Source organism: Chelonia mydas, chromosome 2 (genome assembly GCF_015237465.2).
Source record: "Chelonia mydas isolate rCheMyd1 chromosome 2, rCheMyd1.pri.v2, whole genome shotgun sequence".
NCBI lineage: Eukaryota > Metazoa > Chordata > Testudines > Cheloniidae > Chelonia > Chelonia mydas.
The window spans coordinates 35,288,685-35,307,765 of NC_057850.1; the positions used below are offsets into that span (position 1 = coordinate 35,288,685).

At 36.4% G+C, this 19,081-nt stretch overlaps 1 protein-coding gene across 36 annotated transcripts in view; it reads right to left on the bottom strand.

The window, feature by feature from the left end:
- The window catches only part of RIMS2 (regulating synaptic membrane exocytosis 2), a 728,605-nt gene that overhangs the window by 171,195 nt on the left and 538,329 nt on the right, over nucleotides 1-19,081 (bottom strand). For 23 of the 36 annotated variants that reach the window (XM_043539203.1, XM_043539200.1, XM_043539204.1 and 20 more), the window contains 2 exons: nucleotides 14,593-14,772; nucleotides 13,386-13,495 (listed from right to left, as the gene is read on the bottom strand). In XM_043539203.1, coding sequence (XP_043395138.1) covers nucleotides 13,386-13,495; nucleotides 14,593-14,772 — 290 coding nt within the window. Of the gene's footprint in view, nucleotides 1-12,378; nucleotides 12,412-13,385; nucleotides 13,496-14,592; nucleotides 14,773-19,081 lie in introns of all 36 variants that reach the window. The other 13 variants (XM_043539226.1, XM_037892146.2, XM_043539214.1 and 10 more) reach the window with 3 other exon arrangements.

The following is a 19,081-nucleotide window of genomic DNA, read 5'->3' on the forward strand; positions in this document are numbered from 1 at the left end:
TTTGGTTTTGGTTTTTGTGGGGGGTTTTGGAGGAACAGGGAGGGAAAAAAACAAAACATCTTCAGAGTCCAACACTGCAGCCCTAACTCCTACTGAATTCACAGAGAGGCTTGCCTGAATCTGGACAGAAGGACTGGGCCAACAGTCTCAATCAGAATGGAGTTTAATAAAACATCTGACAGTTAGTAGGCAAGGAGTTTTGCAAACATTGTAATAAAGAAATTTAGAGCATTATGGACAATGCAAATGTGGAACAAAATTCTCCCTTCTGCTCTGCACTACTTCAGATCTCTGTTGCTACATTCATTTTGCATTCAGCACTCTCACAAATGTAAGTGAAAGTTCCATGCATAGACTGAAATCAGAATACTGATAGACTCACACTGCAGAAAAGACCCACACTGCAGAGGATAAGTTTCTACTTGGTGCAGTTAGTTGTTAAAGTTATACTTCAAAGATCCACAGTATACATTGCCTATACATTAAACAATGTAATACCTAAGTGGAATCTGTATAAAAGACCTTCTCTTACAAATTCTGAAAATATAACATTGTGATTCATCTATCTCTATTTCTTGGCACATTTGAGGAACTATTTCTGCTACACAACACAATTCTGCATCTTGAGCGTTTATGATTAATCTGTTGCTTCATTAATTTTTTGCATAGGTTCATTTACAACCAGAAAACTATAGATTTTGTTCAAACTATTTAAAATACAATAGTTTATACATGTTATTTCTTATATTTACAAGGTTATTAAGACTTTATGTAGCTATCATACAGTATATGGTAATGATTGCAAGATCTCATTTAAAGCTACATTAAGCAAGACAACAAGTCTTGTCATCTATATTGCATACTTTCGTAGCTGAATAATACTTTCATACAGTAAGCTTTACTGAAAAAGGTGTGTTCTTAATAAAGCAGTCAAGTTGAGCAAATTATTTAAGAATTTGTTAATCAAAAGGACAATTAAAATTAATCATTACATGATAATGCAGCATGACACAAGCTGGAAAAACCTGGATGGGAGGGAGATTCCCACACCTGAGCCATTTTTAAGTGACAAATCAGAGGAAATGTCCCCTATTGAGGTGTCATTGGAGGAGGTTTTGGAACAAATGGATCCATTAAACAGTAATAAGTCACCAGGACAAAATGGTATTCACCCAAGAGTTCTGAAGAAACTCAAATATGACATTGCAGAGGTACTAACTGTGGAATGTAACCTATCACTTAAATCAGCCTCTGTACCAGATGACAGGAAGATAGCTAATGTAATGCCAATTTTTAAAAAAGGCTTCAGAGGTAATCCCAGCAATTACAGGCCTGTAAACCTAACTTCCGTACCAGGCAAACTGGTTAAAACTATAGTAAAGAACAGAACTATCAGACACATAGATGAACATCATTTGTTGGGGAAGAGTCAACATGGCTTATGTAAAGGGAAATCATGTCTCACCAATCTATTAGAATTCCTTGAGGGTGTCAACAAACATGTGGATGGGGGTGGGGGATCCAGTGGATATAGTGTAATTCGACTTTCAGAAAGCCTTTGACAAGGTCCTCACCAAAGGCTTTTAAACAAAGTGAGCAGCCATGGGATAAGAGGGAAGGTCCTCTTATGGATCAGTAATTGGTGAAAAGATAGGAAACACAAGGTAGGAATAAATGGTCAGTTTTCAGAATGGAGAGAGGTAAATAGTGGTGTCCCTGTACTGGAACCAGTACTGTTCAACATATTCATAAATGATCTGGAAAAGGGCTAAACAGTGAGGTGGTTTGAGTGACCAAATTCTATGACAGAGCAAACCCCTTTTCCTTATAAATTGATTAGTAGGCAACTCTGGGAGCTGAAATTTGTTCTTGTTCCCAAGAAACATATACAGGCATAAAAAGATTTCCATTAGTATTAGATATTTCATAGAGGCAGTGGGTGACATTTCAGAGCTCTACGTTGAGCCTCTTCCTAGTGGGTATCTGCACTCTCATACCTTTAAAAAATTTTAATGGCTATATGAGATATGTGATTTTTTGAGGTTTACTTTGTGATACTCTTCCTGATGCAATACAGAATCTTTTGTTAAATCTATTCCGTGAATTCCTCTTAATTTATATCAGATCTCACCATACTTCCCAATTGATATCATATTACTCCATCCCAAGGCTCAAATATCAGAGTAAAAGTTGACAGAGACATTCAAATCCAAATTAAGTAAAACTTTGTAAAGAACAAGGGAAGAGAAAACAGAAAGGTTTTCAGGTTCCACAGCTCGAAATATGTCATCTATTATGAGCCCTAATTAGCACATACAAAAGAAGGAGAACAATACCAGCAGCCTTCTCTCAGAATCCCAAACCATTATCCAGCAGCGTCACATAAGAGAAACGAAAAGGCAACAATTTATACAGGAATGGAACAGAGTCCAGGGGGACTTAATATTTTGGGGAATCGGCTGTTTGGGCCCAAGAATCAGACACAAACTCTGCTGCTTTGGAGGCAAGGAGCTCTGAGGTGCAACAAGAGCTTTCGACAGAAACAAAATGTAAACTGGTCCCATTAGACAGATGACTAAATACATAAAAGTGAACTATTCTGAATACAGTTTAGCAATATACTAAATATACAGTTCACTGTATAGAGTAAGCTATTTGATCTATATGAGTATGCAAAGGACAGGTTTGTAGTTCAATTTATGAAGACAAATTGTGCTTGAAATCAAACTATATACACTATAAACTTAATCAATGAGAAGCAATTTCTAGTCCTACTGAAGCCAATGGCAAAAACCCCAGAACTTCAATAGGACCATGATTTGGCCCTACAATGCAATATAATCAGTGAACTATCTGGTAATTACCACTGAAGCACAGAATCTGATCAATAAAGTTTACACAGTAGAATTCAGTCAGGGCTAGATTATGCTTTAGCATGGAGTATACAGTAACAGATTGGTGCAAGGTACACTGCCCCATTGTGTGTGTAATATGACAACCTGGCTGCACTGGGGTGGGGAGAGAGAAATAATTGATTACCCACCTCTAAAAAGACTCCACACAACATGCACACAATGAGCCAGCGTAGGGGAAGGTAGCGCCATGGCTCTCCCTAATGCCTACTGTAATCCTCCCTGCCAGCCTGTTCTTGGAAGGAGCCTGTGGGCTCCCCAAAGTTGTGGACTTGAAATTGGGGCTAGCCCTTTCATGGGCTGTAGGGAGAGAAGGAGGGTAAAGGGAATATTTACTCTTGCTTCTGTGCCGCTGCATAAAGACAGGGCACTATCTAGTCCTTAATCAGCCCTCTGATAAAAGAAAGCCTTCTTAATGGATGAAATAGGGTCAATGTAATGCATTTTTCAGTATCGCTAAAAGCTGGATAAATGGCACACATGATGTCTTCAGAGCTATCATAGTAATTTACAAACATGAATTGCTATTTTCTAGTATAAAAATCTTGTTGTTAAGCCCTGTGGGTGCTTCATTCTGCTTTCCTGTTCCAATTATGACTAAGTCCACCTATATGTTTGAATGTCTGAGTGCTTTATACTATACTTGTTTTCATGAAACAGAAGTGAGTATTTACAAGAAAAATGTATTCCTATGAGGCACAGATAATTGGGAAGATTGTCTAATGGCATGAGCCTATTTCCACCAGGATGTACCAATTAAGAGGATTCCATTGTAATGTGATTAGTAAAAATGTGCCAAACTTGCAAAATATATAGCCTGATTAGGTAAATGACTGGTAAAAACTGGATGACAATGCAGTCTACTCTGTAAATTATTATAAAGTTTACTCAGTCCCTTCGGACTCAGCAGATTGGGACCTTGTGCATCTGGACTAATGGAAAGCATCAAGATGGAAAAACTTGACCCCTCCGCAGTTAACTTAACTACACATATAACTAATAGTTAACTTAACTACACATTAAGAAGGTGTAAATTCTAACTTCAGTATTGTGTCATAAATAAGGGTCAAAAATGTTGGAACTACTAGTTCCAAGAAAGATTAAAAATCACACAGATAATAATAATTTTAAGAGGTTCAAGAAAGTAAGACAGAACATAAAAGCTAAACATGAATGGAGTTACTTATTTTAAACTAATATAACTAAGAAACACAGAGATGTGCAATACAAAATACAAGTGATGAATCTCCAGATACCCCAAAATCCACTATGTTATAAACTTGCCTTTTCTCCCATTAATCGATGGATTTTGTTGTTTTTCCTCATAATCTTTATGATTTTAAAAACAGACAATGATGATTAATAATTAAGACTAATGATAACACAAACAACTTAAGCATAGCACACCAGAGGAAAGTGGAAACTATGAAAATACAAATCCATGCACTACGTTTGAACTATCACAAAACTGCAAATGACTGCACAATACACATACAGAGACACAACAACACAAACAACAATGTAAAATGTGCAACTTAATAAAAATAGCAAGTGTCTATGATCACAAAGGCACAACTACATTGCTCTACTAATTCCACTCTGAAAATAAATAAATGCTGTAGGTCAAAGACTACACCCACAGAACAAATTATTTGTGAGATGAGCTTTAACCTGAAAATTGTAACAGATTAACTGTCTTTGACCTACTTAAATTGTAATATGTGTAACTATACATTTATGTCTTTTTAACATTCTTCCTTTAAGGAAGAATTTTGAGAGCAAGGCTGCAAATTTTGAGAGCTAGACGATCAAATAAATCCTTTTGAGCTCTGTGTGTTATTGTAACTGTAGGAAGCATGTTTTCTGTTATTAGAATAAGCTATCCTAAACATTTTGAGCACACTAGTATTTGGGACAATTTTAAAAAAATTATTTACCATTGGCATTTCTATTTGATTTACAAGGGACAGTGTCTATTATAAGAGAGTTTCAAATTTTGTTTTTTTAGCCTCTAGGGGGCCTGATTTCCCTCAGCCCTCCTCATACTTGACCTCCCATTTGTATCAACTAAAATTTTTTGCAAGCAGGATCAGGGCCATTGCTTGAAATACATACTTAGGAGCTTTAAAATAACAATCTTCTCTGCTCATTTTGTACTTTCTACCCAGCTGTATTTTTTATGGACAATAGAGCAATATGACAAAGTCTTTACTTCCTTGCTTGTCAAAAGCACTGTGACTAATGTTAGCACGGTTCTGTGACAGGGCTTGTTAATTAACCTGGGCTTAGTCTGATGATTGGATGGCTAACTCTGCAGCAAGACAAGAAAAATATTGCAAGACTATGCATTTAATAAATGGTGAGATTTGTTCTTGGTGACAGAACAGAGGATTTTTATGAAAATGGATCTCTAGAATGCAGATGACAAGATTATAACAATTTTGTATGTTCAACATTTGATTGAGAAATGCTTGACAGTGTCCCTGTAAGCATTTTAAATAATCCATGATGCACTGGTTTTGTTTGCTTTCAACTTAAATGTAATGAAATTATTACTGTCTGGCTTTTGCATCTTAATATATTTCCAAGCTAGCTAGAGAATATATGTGTTCATAGGGAATATATATCTAAAGGGGATATGCAGATGTGGTCAGACAGACCTGCCTCAACCTCTGACCCCTGCTCTCCAATATGCTTGCTTTCTTCATCTCCTTCTGCATTCATATAAGCAAAACAGAAAAAAAAAGTGAGACAAAAACATGTATACGTCATTACAAGCTGATCAAATAAACAATAAATGACAAACACATAATATACAATTCCTCACTATTTGGAACAATTTTTTTTTTGAGTGAATCAAGGGTGAAATAAATCTTGTGTATGTGGTTGTACCTAATTCTAGTAGCACCAAATCCTGTTTTGCTTTTTTATGCATGACTTTCATTTAGTTCAATGAAAGCTTTGTGCAAGGAAAGAAGGTCGGATGTGGAAGAAGATGATCAATTTGTAACTTAAACAGCAAGTTAGCTTAATTTCGAAAAACCTAGAATTCAACAAAACATTAACTCAATTGACTTTTATTTAGGAACTACAATTAAAATGAAAGTGCTAGTATAAGTACATGTAGATTTTACTGTCATCTGAAAAAGTTCACAAGATTCAGTAAAGACAACATCAGGTGGTACATTATTATAAGATAAACAAAATAAATCTTATTTGATCTATTTAATGTACCAATGAGTACATATAAAAAAAGAACCAGAACTCTTCCTATATAACATATCTGTGACCATAGTAACTACAGTAGACAGAGAAAAAGCATGTTGAGTTGGCACTTATCTTTCTATAAACCCACATTTTTGAATGCAATTCATTTATTTGGTTTGTTTTAACTTATTTTTAACATTGCATTTTTTTCTGGTACTTATTGACAGTTTCTCACAGAATTTTAAAAGAAATATTTGTATTTTGCTTCTTCACTGAGTGTGATGTTCTGTTTCTAATTCTTTGTTAATGATTCCACTACTGTATAGGTTTATTATAATTTTTACTTGTAAACATATTGTGCAACTAACCAGTATACTGAATATCTAAATATTGGGATTTTCTAGTTTGTACTCACAACTTAAAATTACTGATACCAAGCCATTAATATTAATATTTAGACAACAAGTAGTGTCAGTAAAATGGAAATAGATGGGTGCTTAGATTTTTCTCTAGATTTCTACAATAAAGTTATGGTATTTCAGATTATTAATAGCACATTGTAGTCAGTAGAAAAACTGATTGAAATGGGAGCAGGATTAGATCTGCTATGCCTGTGTTAATGGAAATACAAGATTGGTTCCACTAAAAGTTTGCAGAACTGAGCTAGAATGTTATTGGTACCCAGGGTTACTAATACAGGACTCAACTGTGGCTGTCACAAGCTCCAAGCAAGGGGCAGTGCATTGTTGCACTACCACAGGAGCAGACTAGAAGCATATAACTGAGCTACTCTCCTCTTTGAGCTTCTGCCAGTCAAGGTCGCCAGTGCAAGGAAGTAAGGCGGTGTAAACTGGGCAACAGTGATGTGCACATTACTCTATGTGGAATGAGAATGTCCACACATGGAGTTAATTAAGAATGGTTAATCAGAAATAACTACATACGTAGACAAGCCCTAAGTGACTTCTCCAAGGAGAGACAGGGTGGCAGAATGGTATGTAATTAAAGGCTGTATCACAGTTCATATGTGCAAGGAAAACAAATTAAGGTTACACGGACAACCTTAACATGTCTTTTTCCTAACGTCTGAGTACTGACTTTGCAACCTTAATGTTCTTTTAAAATTATTTTTCAACTTTATAGGTAATTTCCCCCTTTTTCCCACCCTTATTTTTAAGAGCAACTGAAAAACCAGAAATTCCATCATATGGACCCATATTGATTATCACTGGTCATCAGCAGGGAACCCACCACCTTTGGATTCACAGCACAGACTTCTAGAGACTGCATTAAAGTAGTAAGCAACACTGCAGGGGAATGCAACACACTCTTTGCCAGTAGTTTATACAACTAATTGATAGCAGAGAAATACTGGGAATTGGGAATCCAGGGTTTAATTCCCAGCCTGGAGTAGAGCCTACAACCCACCCTGAACCCAAAAGAACCCAACTACAAGTGTTTGGGTTGGCTTGGGTGGGAAAACAAATGGACTGTCTGAGGCTTGGGTTCGCTTCCCTCCTTCTGCCTTTGGGGCTGTCACCACCTTAGCTGCATGCCCCATCCCTGCAAGCCATCGCCACCTTGATATGTTGTGTGTGCTCTGGAGACAGTGTGCTGGTGAGTCAGAGCACCTCTCACTCTACAGCATGCACAGCGCAGCAGGATGTGGCAGACAGCAGAAGCAGGGCACACAGCCACTGTCTCGCCACCTCCGGGGCAGGAGGAGGAGAGCTGACCCCATAGGCAGGAGATGGCAGCTGTGGAGCTGACTCAGGTTCAGGGGGAAGGCTCCGGATTGGGTCAGAAAACAACCTGACCCTCTTAGGTTGTGTGAGCTTGGGTCTAAGTTGGGTCCATGTCAAAAACTTAGGCCCAAGCAGACCTCTACTCTGGAGGGTCATGTGGTCTAATGGTTACAGAAAGCACAGATACACATATAGATTTGGTATATTCATTCTTTAACGCTGTGTGAACTCCCAGTTCTACCAGAAATGACCCTGGACAACCTCTTAGTTACCCTGTCTGTAAAACAGGTGGGGTATGCTATGCTACAGTAGGAATACAAGGCTTTGATAACTTATAAAGTCTGTAAAATGAACAGAAATAAGCCCCGTCAGTGGAAGGGCTGAGGCTAGAATCTGAGGCTGAGGTCACCTCCTGACTCCCAATCTATGGTACAGTTCCCTAGGATAGAGGATTGCCTAAATCTGTTGCATCTCCCATCTGGTGTTCTTGCACTATGCTTAACACATAGCAGGTTCAGTAGAGGATGGGCGTATACTCAGTGCAATTGGCATGTAATGAGCTCATATTGGGCTGGGAAAGGTTTAAGGCACATGGAACGTTCAGACATTTTAGCACTCCCACACTAAAGACTATACTGAACACATGTAAAGGATGATGCTCACAGACTTAGAACTTGGACAAATCTGAGTGGGTTTTCATAAGAACAGAAAAAGGAATTGGCCTCACACTATCCCTCTGCTAAATTTCAAGTCCCTGCTCTATAGCATGGAGGTGTTAGAGCTCTTCAAAGAAACAGTTGGACGGTGGTTTTTGCAAGTCAGCTGAGACAGAGAGCAAACATGGAAAATTTCAGCCCCAACACTTAAAGTTTGGTGAAGTTATTAGCAATTGAAAATGGGGTCTTACAACAGAAAGTATTATGCAACTTTAACTACAGATGTTACCAGTTCTATTATAATTTCAATATAGTATAGATCTTAATAAACAATTATTTACAAATTAAAACACAGAAGATTATCAATAATTTGTGATTTCTTTGGAGAATAATGAGTGAAGCATCGATCACTTCAAAGCGGCTCAAAATCTTGTGAAGTGGAAAGTCTTATTGTTATAATTAAATGTAGCAGATAGGGTTAAAATATGGGAAGTCAAGAAGTCCGATACCTGAAATAGTTTTAAGAGTAATTTCATGGGGTTTATATTTAAAATATAGACTGCAGGCCGTTACTGAATTTAGCCTTGTTCTTAAAGCCAAGTAGGATCAAGACTTGCATTTCAGCAACATATAAAGTAAAACCTCTTATTTTCCTCCTATTAGATTAGCAATAGTTATAAACATTCACTGGTAATAAGTTTTTGATGTCTCTAACACCGTTATAAAATTGTAGGAGGTGTATTTTCAGCTCAGTACGCACAGTTTTAGCTGTGTAGCTCCACTTAATGCTAAAAGGAGTTGTATAGCGAAAGCCCAGAACAAAATATTGAAAATATTCCTAAAAAATGAGAAAGAAAGAAAGAAAGAAAGAAAGAAAGAAAGAAAGAAAGAAAGAAAGAAAGAAAGAAAGAAAGAAAGAAAAAGATTCCCCAAGCCTCTAAGAAGTACCATACCATATGCAGGATCCAACATAAAAAATAAGTGTTTTCTGGTCTGAAAATGCCCTTGAAATATTATATACTTAAAAAGCACACACACAAACAAACCAACCACCTTCTAGAGCCAGACACTTCACTGCAGTACACCACTTTTGTACTGGTTCATCAACACAAAGAGGTCATAAATGTGGCAGATCTAGCCAACTGTGGATTCCCTACTATGCCCTTGAGAATGGATCGGCCCCTTGCCGCCACAAGCAGTCACCATAGTTTAAAGCAAGCTTTCGCGCTGTTACACACTAAAAGCTGAGTACTCAGCTACAACAAAAGGGGACCCAGACTGGGGAGCTGTGAATAGCTCATTTGTTCCCTCCTAGAATCACAGCATTTTACTATTTTTCTTCAGACATGTGTAATAAGTGTCTAACCCTGAAATAAGTACAGATTATTCATGTCACTAAGGGTCAACAGATCATGTTATTTTTAAACCTTTTTCCTTCTAGTACAATACAGAGATGACATGGACTAACTCCTGTTTGTAATCCTTTGATAATTTTTTAATTATCTCTTTTGTTACATTAACATCTGAACTTCAACTGGTCCAAGCTAAAATGTTGGTTTTTAAAATGCAAGAAAGTTATATAATACAGCATATTCCACATACAGTACTCAATCCTATATTTTACAGTCATTTTCTTTAAATCATGGAAAACTTTGCCCTCTTTGTTGCCCACATTTACATCACTCTTACAGAGCATTTCTTAGCATGTGTTAGTACAATGCCTAGCATGAGCAGCTGAGCCTGACTGCGGTCTCTGCATACTATCGCGCTACTCATAATGATAACTAATAATCCGCAGAATGCCTGACAACTTTCAGTTTTACTTGCTATTGCCTTTAATGCTGTTCTCTTTGCCTCAATGTTCTACACAGTTTTTTAAATTATTTATTAATTAAATAACTCTTCCATTGTGGTCAATGTTCTGGGTTCCACGGGTTTTCGGTCAGAATCTTCATGCTTTTTTTGTTGTTGTAACAACAGTAATATTTTGGGACATAATCCACATTCTTAAAATTATATCAATTTTTTCTGTAAAATGCAATCTTCCTTTGCAATCAAGCTACACAGAATAATCATAATTTCATTGAGTCGCTGTCAGAGGTTACTTACCAGTAACTGCATAAAACGAGTTACAAAATGGAGTTACCTGGCTCCTGAATTACCACATGAAAAAAACTATGTAGAATATTGAGACAAAGATTGCATAGCTGCAGGTTATGGCAGATAAGCTAGGGTATATAAAAGTAAAATATTTATATTTATTCTACATATTCTCTTTAATTACATTTGTACTTTTTCTTCACATATTATAGAAAAAATATATATACAAAATTTAAAATGCCATAGGTCAAGCCACTGAGGCCTGAACGTATGATCATACTTTGATTATATATTGAACTCCAATATCGATGTACTTTACAGTTCTCTGTAACCCAAATCTTCAGAAAAATCTAATTTTTAGATTGATATTCAGTAATAACAAAATACCACTTCATTCTTTGAAACCATCAGTGTAGTGTCTCATGCAACATCAGGACAGCCAACAACTCTAGATTTCTCATAAACAAATATTACAATCTTTAAAAATGTATTTATCATGGTAGTGCCTAGGAACTGACTGAGTACAGGGCCCCATTGTGGTAGGCCCTGTACAAACTCAGCGTAATAGCCAGTCTCAGCCACAAAAGCTTACAATCTAAATAGATAACACAGACAAAGGGTAGGGAAAAAGGATAGAATATACAAACATAATGAACAATGGCACAGAAGTCATGTTAGTATATTATTTCCTGACATAGCTAGACTACATTTAACTGTGATATAAACATTTTCACAATGCAAAAGACACTGCAGAAAAGTACACATAGGGTAATGATCTGGAGAGTCTGATTCCAAAACTGAAATAAACACCATAAACACTAAATAAAAAGTCTGTTGAGACAGATACGTATAGACCCTCAGTGACGTAAAAAAGGACTGCAATTGATATCTTCTGGTTTGCCATTAAGCAAATTGAGTATCAAAACTGGCATTAATTCTATGAAATATTTTTCACTTCTGTGGGGAGATTAATTTTTAGGAAAAATCTTACCGCTTTTTGTTTTAAGTCTACCTTGATTCAGGGAATTTTTACTTCTGGGTCCAATGGGTGTGACTTAAAATCCAGTAATTGCTTTAGACAACAAAATAATGTTACATGTGTACTTGTAGTGAACACTAATGCTCCAATCCCATAAAGATGTACGTACAGGCTTAACATTAAGCATGCTGAGAAGCCCAATTGAAATTAATGGTACTACTGTAGTGCTTAAATTTAAATACACACCTAAGGTCTTGATACTGCAAACAGTAATACATGTGTTTAACTTCATGCACATGATAGTCCAACTGACTTCAGTAGGACAACTCATGAAAGTTTGTGCAGGATCAGGGCCTAAATATTTCTAGGAAATATACAGTCTGAGGAATCATATATCTATGGAATCATATACAGTCTGATTCTGTAAGGTACTAAAGCATGTGTCTAACTTTAAGCACATGAAGCGGTCTCATTTAATGCAATGTAACTACTTATGTGCTTAAAGTTAGGCACATGCTTAATTACTTTGCTCAATTGGGGCCATATTTAGGTAGTTATCTAAAGAAAAATTCTACATTTTTAGGGCTGACCACTGTACAATTTATGAACTACAAATGGGGAAAAATACATGAGTGAATAATTATCACAAAAATTCTTCCACTGACCTAATAAAAGTCTATGCAATCAAGCAACATCAATTGCAGTTGGGTTTATTTTTGCTTATACAGCCTCCCAAAAAGACTTTCAAGCAGAAAACAAACCCTCCTTTATGTACAGACCTTCATAAGGTTCTATCTCCTTGTCTCCATTGTCTAGGGAGAATAAAAATAAAACAAAAAAGGGAACCAAAGAATAGGGTTTAAAAACAACAGCACTTTTACAAAAGGTATAACATACATCTTCATAAGGGGAAAAAAAAAAGAAAGCACATGGGCATTTAGACTGATTTTGCAAAGCATGTTTATATACTATCAATAGAAAAGCTGAAAATATATTTGATGCCAAAAATGTAGTTTTATTCCTATGATTTTCAAGTTTCCTGAAAATGTCTTGTCTACTGAACAACGCTTTCATGAGGCATTCAAAGGAACAGTATTGACAGTATCCATAAAATATGCATCACCAAGCATCTTGCTGGTATTTATTTTTGTTGTTAAAGACGATGCCCTTTTTTTTTGTTCCTTCTGTGTCAAGAGTGATATCTATACTTATGCATGAGCTAATCATCCTTTGTACTTGTGAGATTTTTTCCTTTATTGTTGTTAGCACAGGAGCTTTGTGCTACTATTCTACCACACATTGATCCTGATCCTAGAAAGGATGCTACATTCTCACCACCCAGGGAAGACAGTGGGCACTCTGAACCTTTCAGAATTGGACATTTTATGAAACACATTCATTACACCATAGTTTTATCAATAAAATGCTAAGCAACTGATACAGGACCTTCTGCTCCTGTTAAAGTCAGTGCAAAATGCCCATCGACTTCAATGGGAACAGAATTGAGTCAAGGCATAGTCCACTTTGGTCTCTGTTTATTGAATTGTTTTGATGATATAGATTAGTTTAATTCAAGTGGCAGTAGATGTTAGTCAGATTTTGAAAGAAATGGCGGATGGTACAAAACACAAAACTATTGGCAAATACTGGTTTGACACAGGAAAAACTCAAGACCTTTAGGTTCTAATTTCAAGGAATAAATAATAACCATTATTAATAAATAATAACCTCCTTCATTTTAGCAATCCACAAACAATTCTGAAGTCACATAAAAAATAACACTTACTTCTTTCCAATGTCCCCTTTGGTGGGAGCTGTGGTAACTGCCTGCCCCTTCGTCCTGCTACTGGAGTACTTGATGGGCTTGTTTGGACAGACCCAGTTCGAGGATGTGACCTACAGAACACACATCAAAACAAAACATGCCCTTTAAAAGTCACATTCATCCTTCGATACCTACAGAGCTAATACAATGACTAAGAAAATTTTGGTGCGCTTAGAACCCCTTAGAACTGTAGTGGTACTGCTGTCTTTTTTCACAGAAGGACTAGTTAACAATTAAACAGAGAAAACTCTATCTAAAGAAAAAAGCCAAAATAAGGCTAAATATTGACATGTAATATGTTTGCGTAGCTGACTCCACATATTTTCTGTGTGTATGTATTCATGTATGTGTGTGTGCTCTTTTATTAAATACACGCATACATACAAAACCATCTAGGGGCTACATGCTAAGATCCTTATTCCATTTATATTCAGTTAAGCTTTTCTGACTAAGTAAAAATGAAGTAAAATAGTGAGAAATGACATCAGGAATTGATTCTTGATATACTTAGCTTTCACTATCGGAAAGCCAAGAAATATATTCTACAATCCTAAAATAAGGTGATGTTTCATTCAACTTCCTACTCGGCCAAATTGGCTCCACATATAGTCATACTTTCTTTACTGTAGTTGCACTAAAGGGAGTTTACATAAATTGGTAAAATTCTGCATCAGTACTAATATAATGTACTTTAACAGGAACTATACAGACTATGGCACAGTAAAATGTAGTCAGAGAAAACAGCGGTTAATACACAACGTTAGTACAATCCGTTTAAAGAAACTTTTTTTTAACAAAAAATAGTTTCGTTTGATGTTATGATGGTTGTTCCATAAGCGATGTCTGATGAACACAAAAAAATTCTCATTCTGTAAGAGAAGAACATGATAGTTATGAGGTGCTTTATGTGGGAAATCTCCCAGGATTCCTGATAAATGAGAAATCACAAAACAAATGTAGTTAAATACGTTAGTAAACAAATTACAATGGCAGCCACACCATTATATCCACAATAGAATATAAATAGTGTGTTGGCACTGACAGGGTTAGTATCTACTGCTACTAGTGATCAGCCAAAGATGGAAGGCGATACCAATTAGCTACTGGGAAAATAAAATGTGAGTTGGTGGGGCAAAAGGAATTAGTCTGATTGATTTGTCTGTTTCACCTCGATAAGGCAGGTGAAGGAGGGGCAGATCTTCCAGTCATTAATGAAGGCATCGACCTCATGAGGTTTGAGTCAGGACGCTCTGTGGATCGGGAGCGGGAGTTGGTCCGCTCTAGCACAGGACGCTGTTCTGTTGATCTGGATCTTTGATATGGCTGTCTATCTGCTGCTTCACAATTCCTGTAATGTTAGTCAAAAAGCAGCTCAGTTGACCTTTAACTGTTCTGTTAGTTATAAAATATGCTGCTTGGTATTGATTTGGAGAAAAATCATTGTTAAATACATTTTGGTAACTTTTCTGAGTTCGCTTCTTGATAACATACAGTATTTATAGATGTATGCAGTCTCTTATGCAAAACTCTGGATGAATAGGCTAAAATGTTTTCCGTGTCTCAATAATGACTTCCCATGCTATAATCTGTTTCCAGGCAATTTCTCAGTAAAACTATTTTGTTAACCAACTACACCAGTACACCAAACGTTGAAGGAAAAATCAATTTGATTAGAGAATATTAAACCTAGTTGGTGTTAATAAGTTGTCTGGTTCTGCATTCTCACACATATAAGTAGTTCTTACCGATTACATTAATTTCATTAGCACTACTCATATGAACAAGGGTTTGCAGGATAAGGTCCATAGTAAATATTTACAAGCTATATCTGATCTAATTACAGTACGTTGACGTCAGCTGTAAGACTCAACTTTAGAAACAAAGGACAATATATATGCCATGCATTAAGAATGGCTCATACAGTTAGAGTACTCGATGTTCTGGTTAATAGAGACCTCTAGTACCACTAGCACAGTACACATTCAGATGACCCACAGGGGAACACAAGATTTGTCTCTGATAAAAGTTAGCTTCTTGTTTTCTTGATCTAATGTATGGTGCCAATGTAATGACAGAAAGGGGAAAACACTGAGATGTGAAAGGAAAAAGATGGGCAGAGGAAAATAAGAGGTTCCATAACAACTGACTAAATTAAGATATAGTACAAAATAATTTGTGGGGTTCAGCTTCATTTGTTCTGAAATAATTATTGGATTTCTGCGGTACTTTTCTATCTCAGGTCATAGTCTGATCCTTTTGCTTGCAAACAGAAATACAAAGGGGGAAAGTTGGCTAGCAACTTCCTTAAATATACACATCCATTTTAAATTTTAAAACTAAGTTGTACATATTAGTTGATATGTTATGATATGATATTACAGCTGATTCTGTAATAATTTGTACCTCACACCTCCAATGGAGTTAATGGAATCTCCACATAATTACAAACTCTTAACCTAATAGTACCTTTTAAGGCTTTTCCTATAGCTAAGTCCTGAATTTTACAATGAAGTTGGTTAATAAGAGTGTGTGGTTGGTTGGTTGGTTAATAAGAAGAGTGACTGGATGGTGATTAAATGTAACAAAAAGTCAAGTTTTAATTAGTATTTTAAATAGAGAGAGACACTGCAGGCAGCCTCATTATGAAGAGTCTTACGTTATTAACTGCATTATTTTTATAAAAGACTGTACTGAGACAGAGCAAAGTTTTCTCTAGGGCTGCTAACTTTGCTGAGTGCTTTGATAAAAGAGTCATTAAAATGAATGTCTGTTCACGCCTTCCATGAGGTAGTAACTGGATTCGTAGAAAACAAAATGAAATTCCCCCAGACAGGTCTAGAATAATGCCAGCCACCATTACCCTACTTCTAAAGCTCCTAACAAACAAACACACCACAATGAGACACACAGTGGTAATTATAAACTAAAGGCACTGACAATCAGGGGAGAAGTAAAACTAGCCTGGCACAAAACCACAAAGATTACCTCATGTCTTCTTCTGGCTCTACCAATTCTGTTTCTGAATGGGAAGCTTGATCAGCCAAAACATCCACTGTCTCGCTTCTTTAACATTGTGGATAAACAAAGAAGTGTAACCTTAGCTTTGTAATAGATGTTGCTTAGCTTAGATAACCATTTAAAGAAGAGTCTCAGTGCTACAGATGATGAGTAAGGGAGTCAAGCATCCACATGGTGGTGAAGAAATAAGCTTTCTCTGGTTACAGAAATAAATTCTGAAGAAAGCAATTCACCCCTAGACCTGAATTCTAAAAACAGTGCATGACTAAAGCCAGACTGTGCCTAGTCCTTGTGCAGGTGGGAAAGAGAAGGAGTTGGCACAAGGAACATCTTTCTCTCTTCCTTCTGCCTTCCACAGAGGGGTCAAGCACAACAGAAGTTCTTATACTAAAGGAATGCGAAAATCCTTGTAGGACTAGTGCTGCTTTCCTGTGCTCATCTCTGTAAGAGAGGCAGTCTCTGCACACTGTAGGAGTTTGGTTTGCTATCTGGGGTCAGGCAGGGCTTGGTCCTTGCACCCTCTTCAGACGGGGTGCACATGCTGTAATCTGCAGAAGAGATGCAATGCCAATCAAAGAACCAGCTGCAGAAATGCAGCTTCACATCACCTATAATACGTGGCTGTATTGGTCACAATCTGGCCATAACAGTGGATGGATGAAATTTGTAAAACCCCTAAGTGACTAAGGGGCATACATCCTACTGTCAATTGACTTTCAGTAGGACACGACTGCCTGAGTCACTAAGGTGCTTTTGAAAATCCCATCCAATATGAATATAACTTATTGCATATGAACTACTGAAAGCCATTTTAAAGGGAAAAATAGATAGTCAAAGTTAAAGCTATCCAACACCCACAGCATTACTTAAAGTGTTTTGAAACTCCTTTGCATTACCAACAGCCTTTGTGCAAAGGTTTTCATTTTTAAATCTAATGAAATGTCAGTATGGCCTCCCACTTCTCCTTTAGTACTACCTACTTCACCATACTTCTATATCTACTGGCAAATAACATTCACTTTAGGTGGTCTATTCTCTTATCAGTGTGTGGGAGATTTGCGCACATAATTCTCCCACGCACTGACGGAAGAATGGATCAGTAGCTGTTTATATCTTAACCAAGCATATCGATCACACTGACAAAGTTTCAGCTTTCTGTAAGCCACCATGTAGAACAGCACTCTGGCTATTCTACATTTAAAATAAACATTTTAAAAGGCCAAAATTTAGAATTACCAAGATTTTATAAGAAAGTCACCTCTAGTATACAGTAATAATTGTAATTTCTGTTCACTACCATCTAACCTGAGCGGCTATAAGCCTTGAGTTAAGTACTAACTTATGTGCATTGGTTCATGCTCATATTCTGGGAATGTCCAAAGTTAATAATTTTTTCGACGCACAAAGTGAGCATTTCTCATTTTTAATTATTCAAAAATTAATGTTACTTTTTTTAACAAGTAAAAAGGAGAATTTTCATCAAATGAATAAATAGTAGTTTATCTAAGTGCATTCATACAGAAAGACTTTTAGGAGGCAAACAATAGTGAATAATCATAAAAGCTGTCAGTGCAAGCACACAAGCATCTCACTACTTCCCAAAACAATTGGATGTTCTTCCCATATTTTAGCTGCCATCCCATGTGCAATATTCATTTTACTGTGCACAATACATAAAAAGTAGATTATAGCAGCAGGCCAGTTAAAATCACAGTTTGTTAAAATTTCAAAAGTAGTTAATATGTCCTCATAACAAAGAACTGAAGAAACAGAAGTATAAATGTACACTATGCAAGGGTTTTTAATGCAACTTTTGTGATCATATCAGGCTTTCACTACTTCTAGAAACACTTAGCAAATAACAAGAGAAATACAAAAGGTACAATATCTAATAGTCACTACTTCAAGAATAGGCCAGCTACTATCCAATGGGATACCTGTCAGTGTCCGTGGAAGGTTGCTGGATTTCAATCCTTGGACATGCTGTTCTTCTACTAGCTATAGGAACTTTGCTGTTTAGTCACAGACACAAGATCCTCTGTTAGCATAACATAAATAAGCATGTCTGCAAAAAGTGAGATTTCTAGTAATAACCATTGAGTCATGAATATTGTAACAGGAAGTGTGTGAAGATGTGAAGAACAGTTCATTGTAACCACACAGAGATAGAGAAATAACTAGTTAGCAGCTGCAGGGTAATTTCATTTTTACGAGGATCAAAATCAAATACCTATGAAGAAGCTTAACATAATATAAAAGTATGTTCTTGAATAATACTTAGTGCAGAAAAGAATTCAATGCTTGCATCAACTCTAGTAAATAAAATATAAATAAATTAATGTACGTGAATAGTCAATCATATATTAATGTCATATACTATGGTATCTGTGTGATAACTATATAGAGAATAAGTGATGATATAGTACAAAGATTTTCAGTGGAACTACACTCATTATCTGACTCTTCATTGACATCAGTTTGGGATGGGTGCATTACATATGAACAATGCCATGAGTGAATTACACTAGTCATGCCAATAAAACCTTTATGCCACACCATGGTCTCATGTCATCTGTTCATGTTAGAAATACTATTACAGAAATATTTTAGAAAGTTTTTAAAAACTGATTTGGTCCATT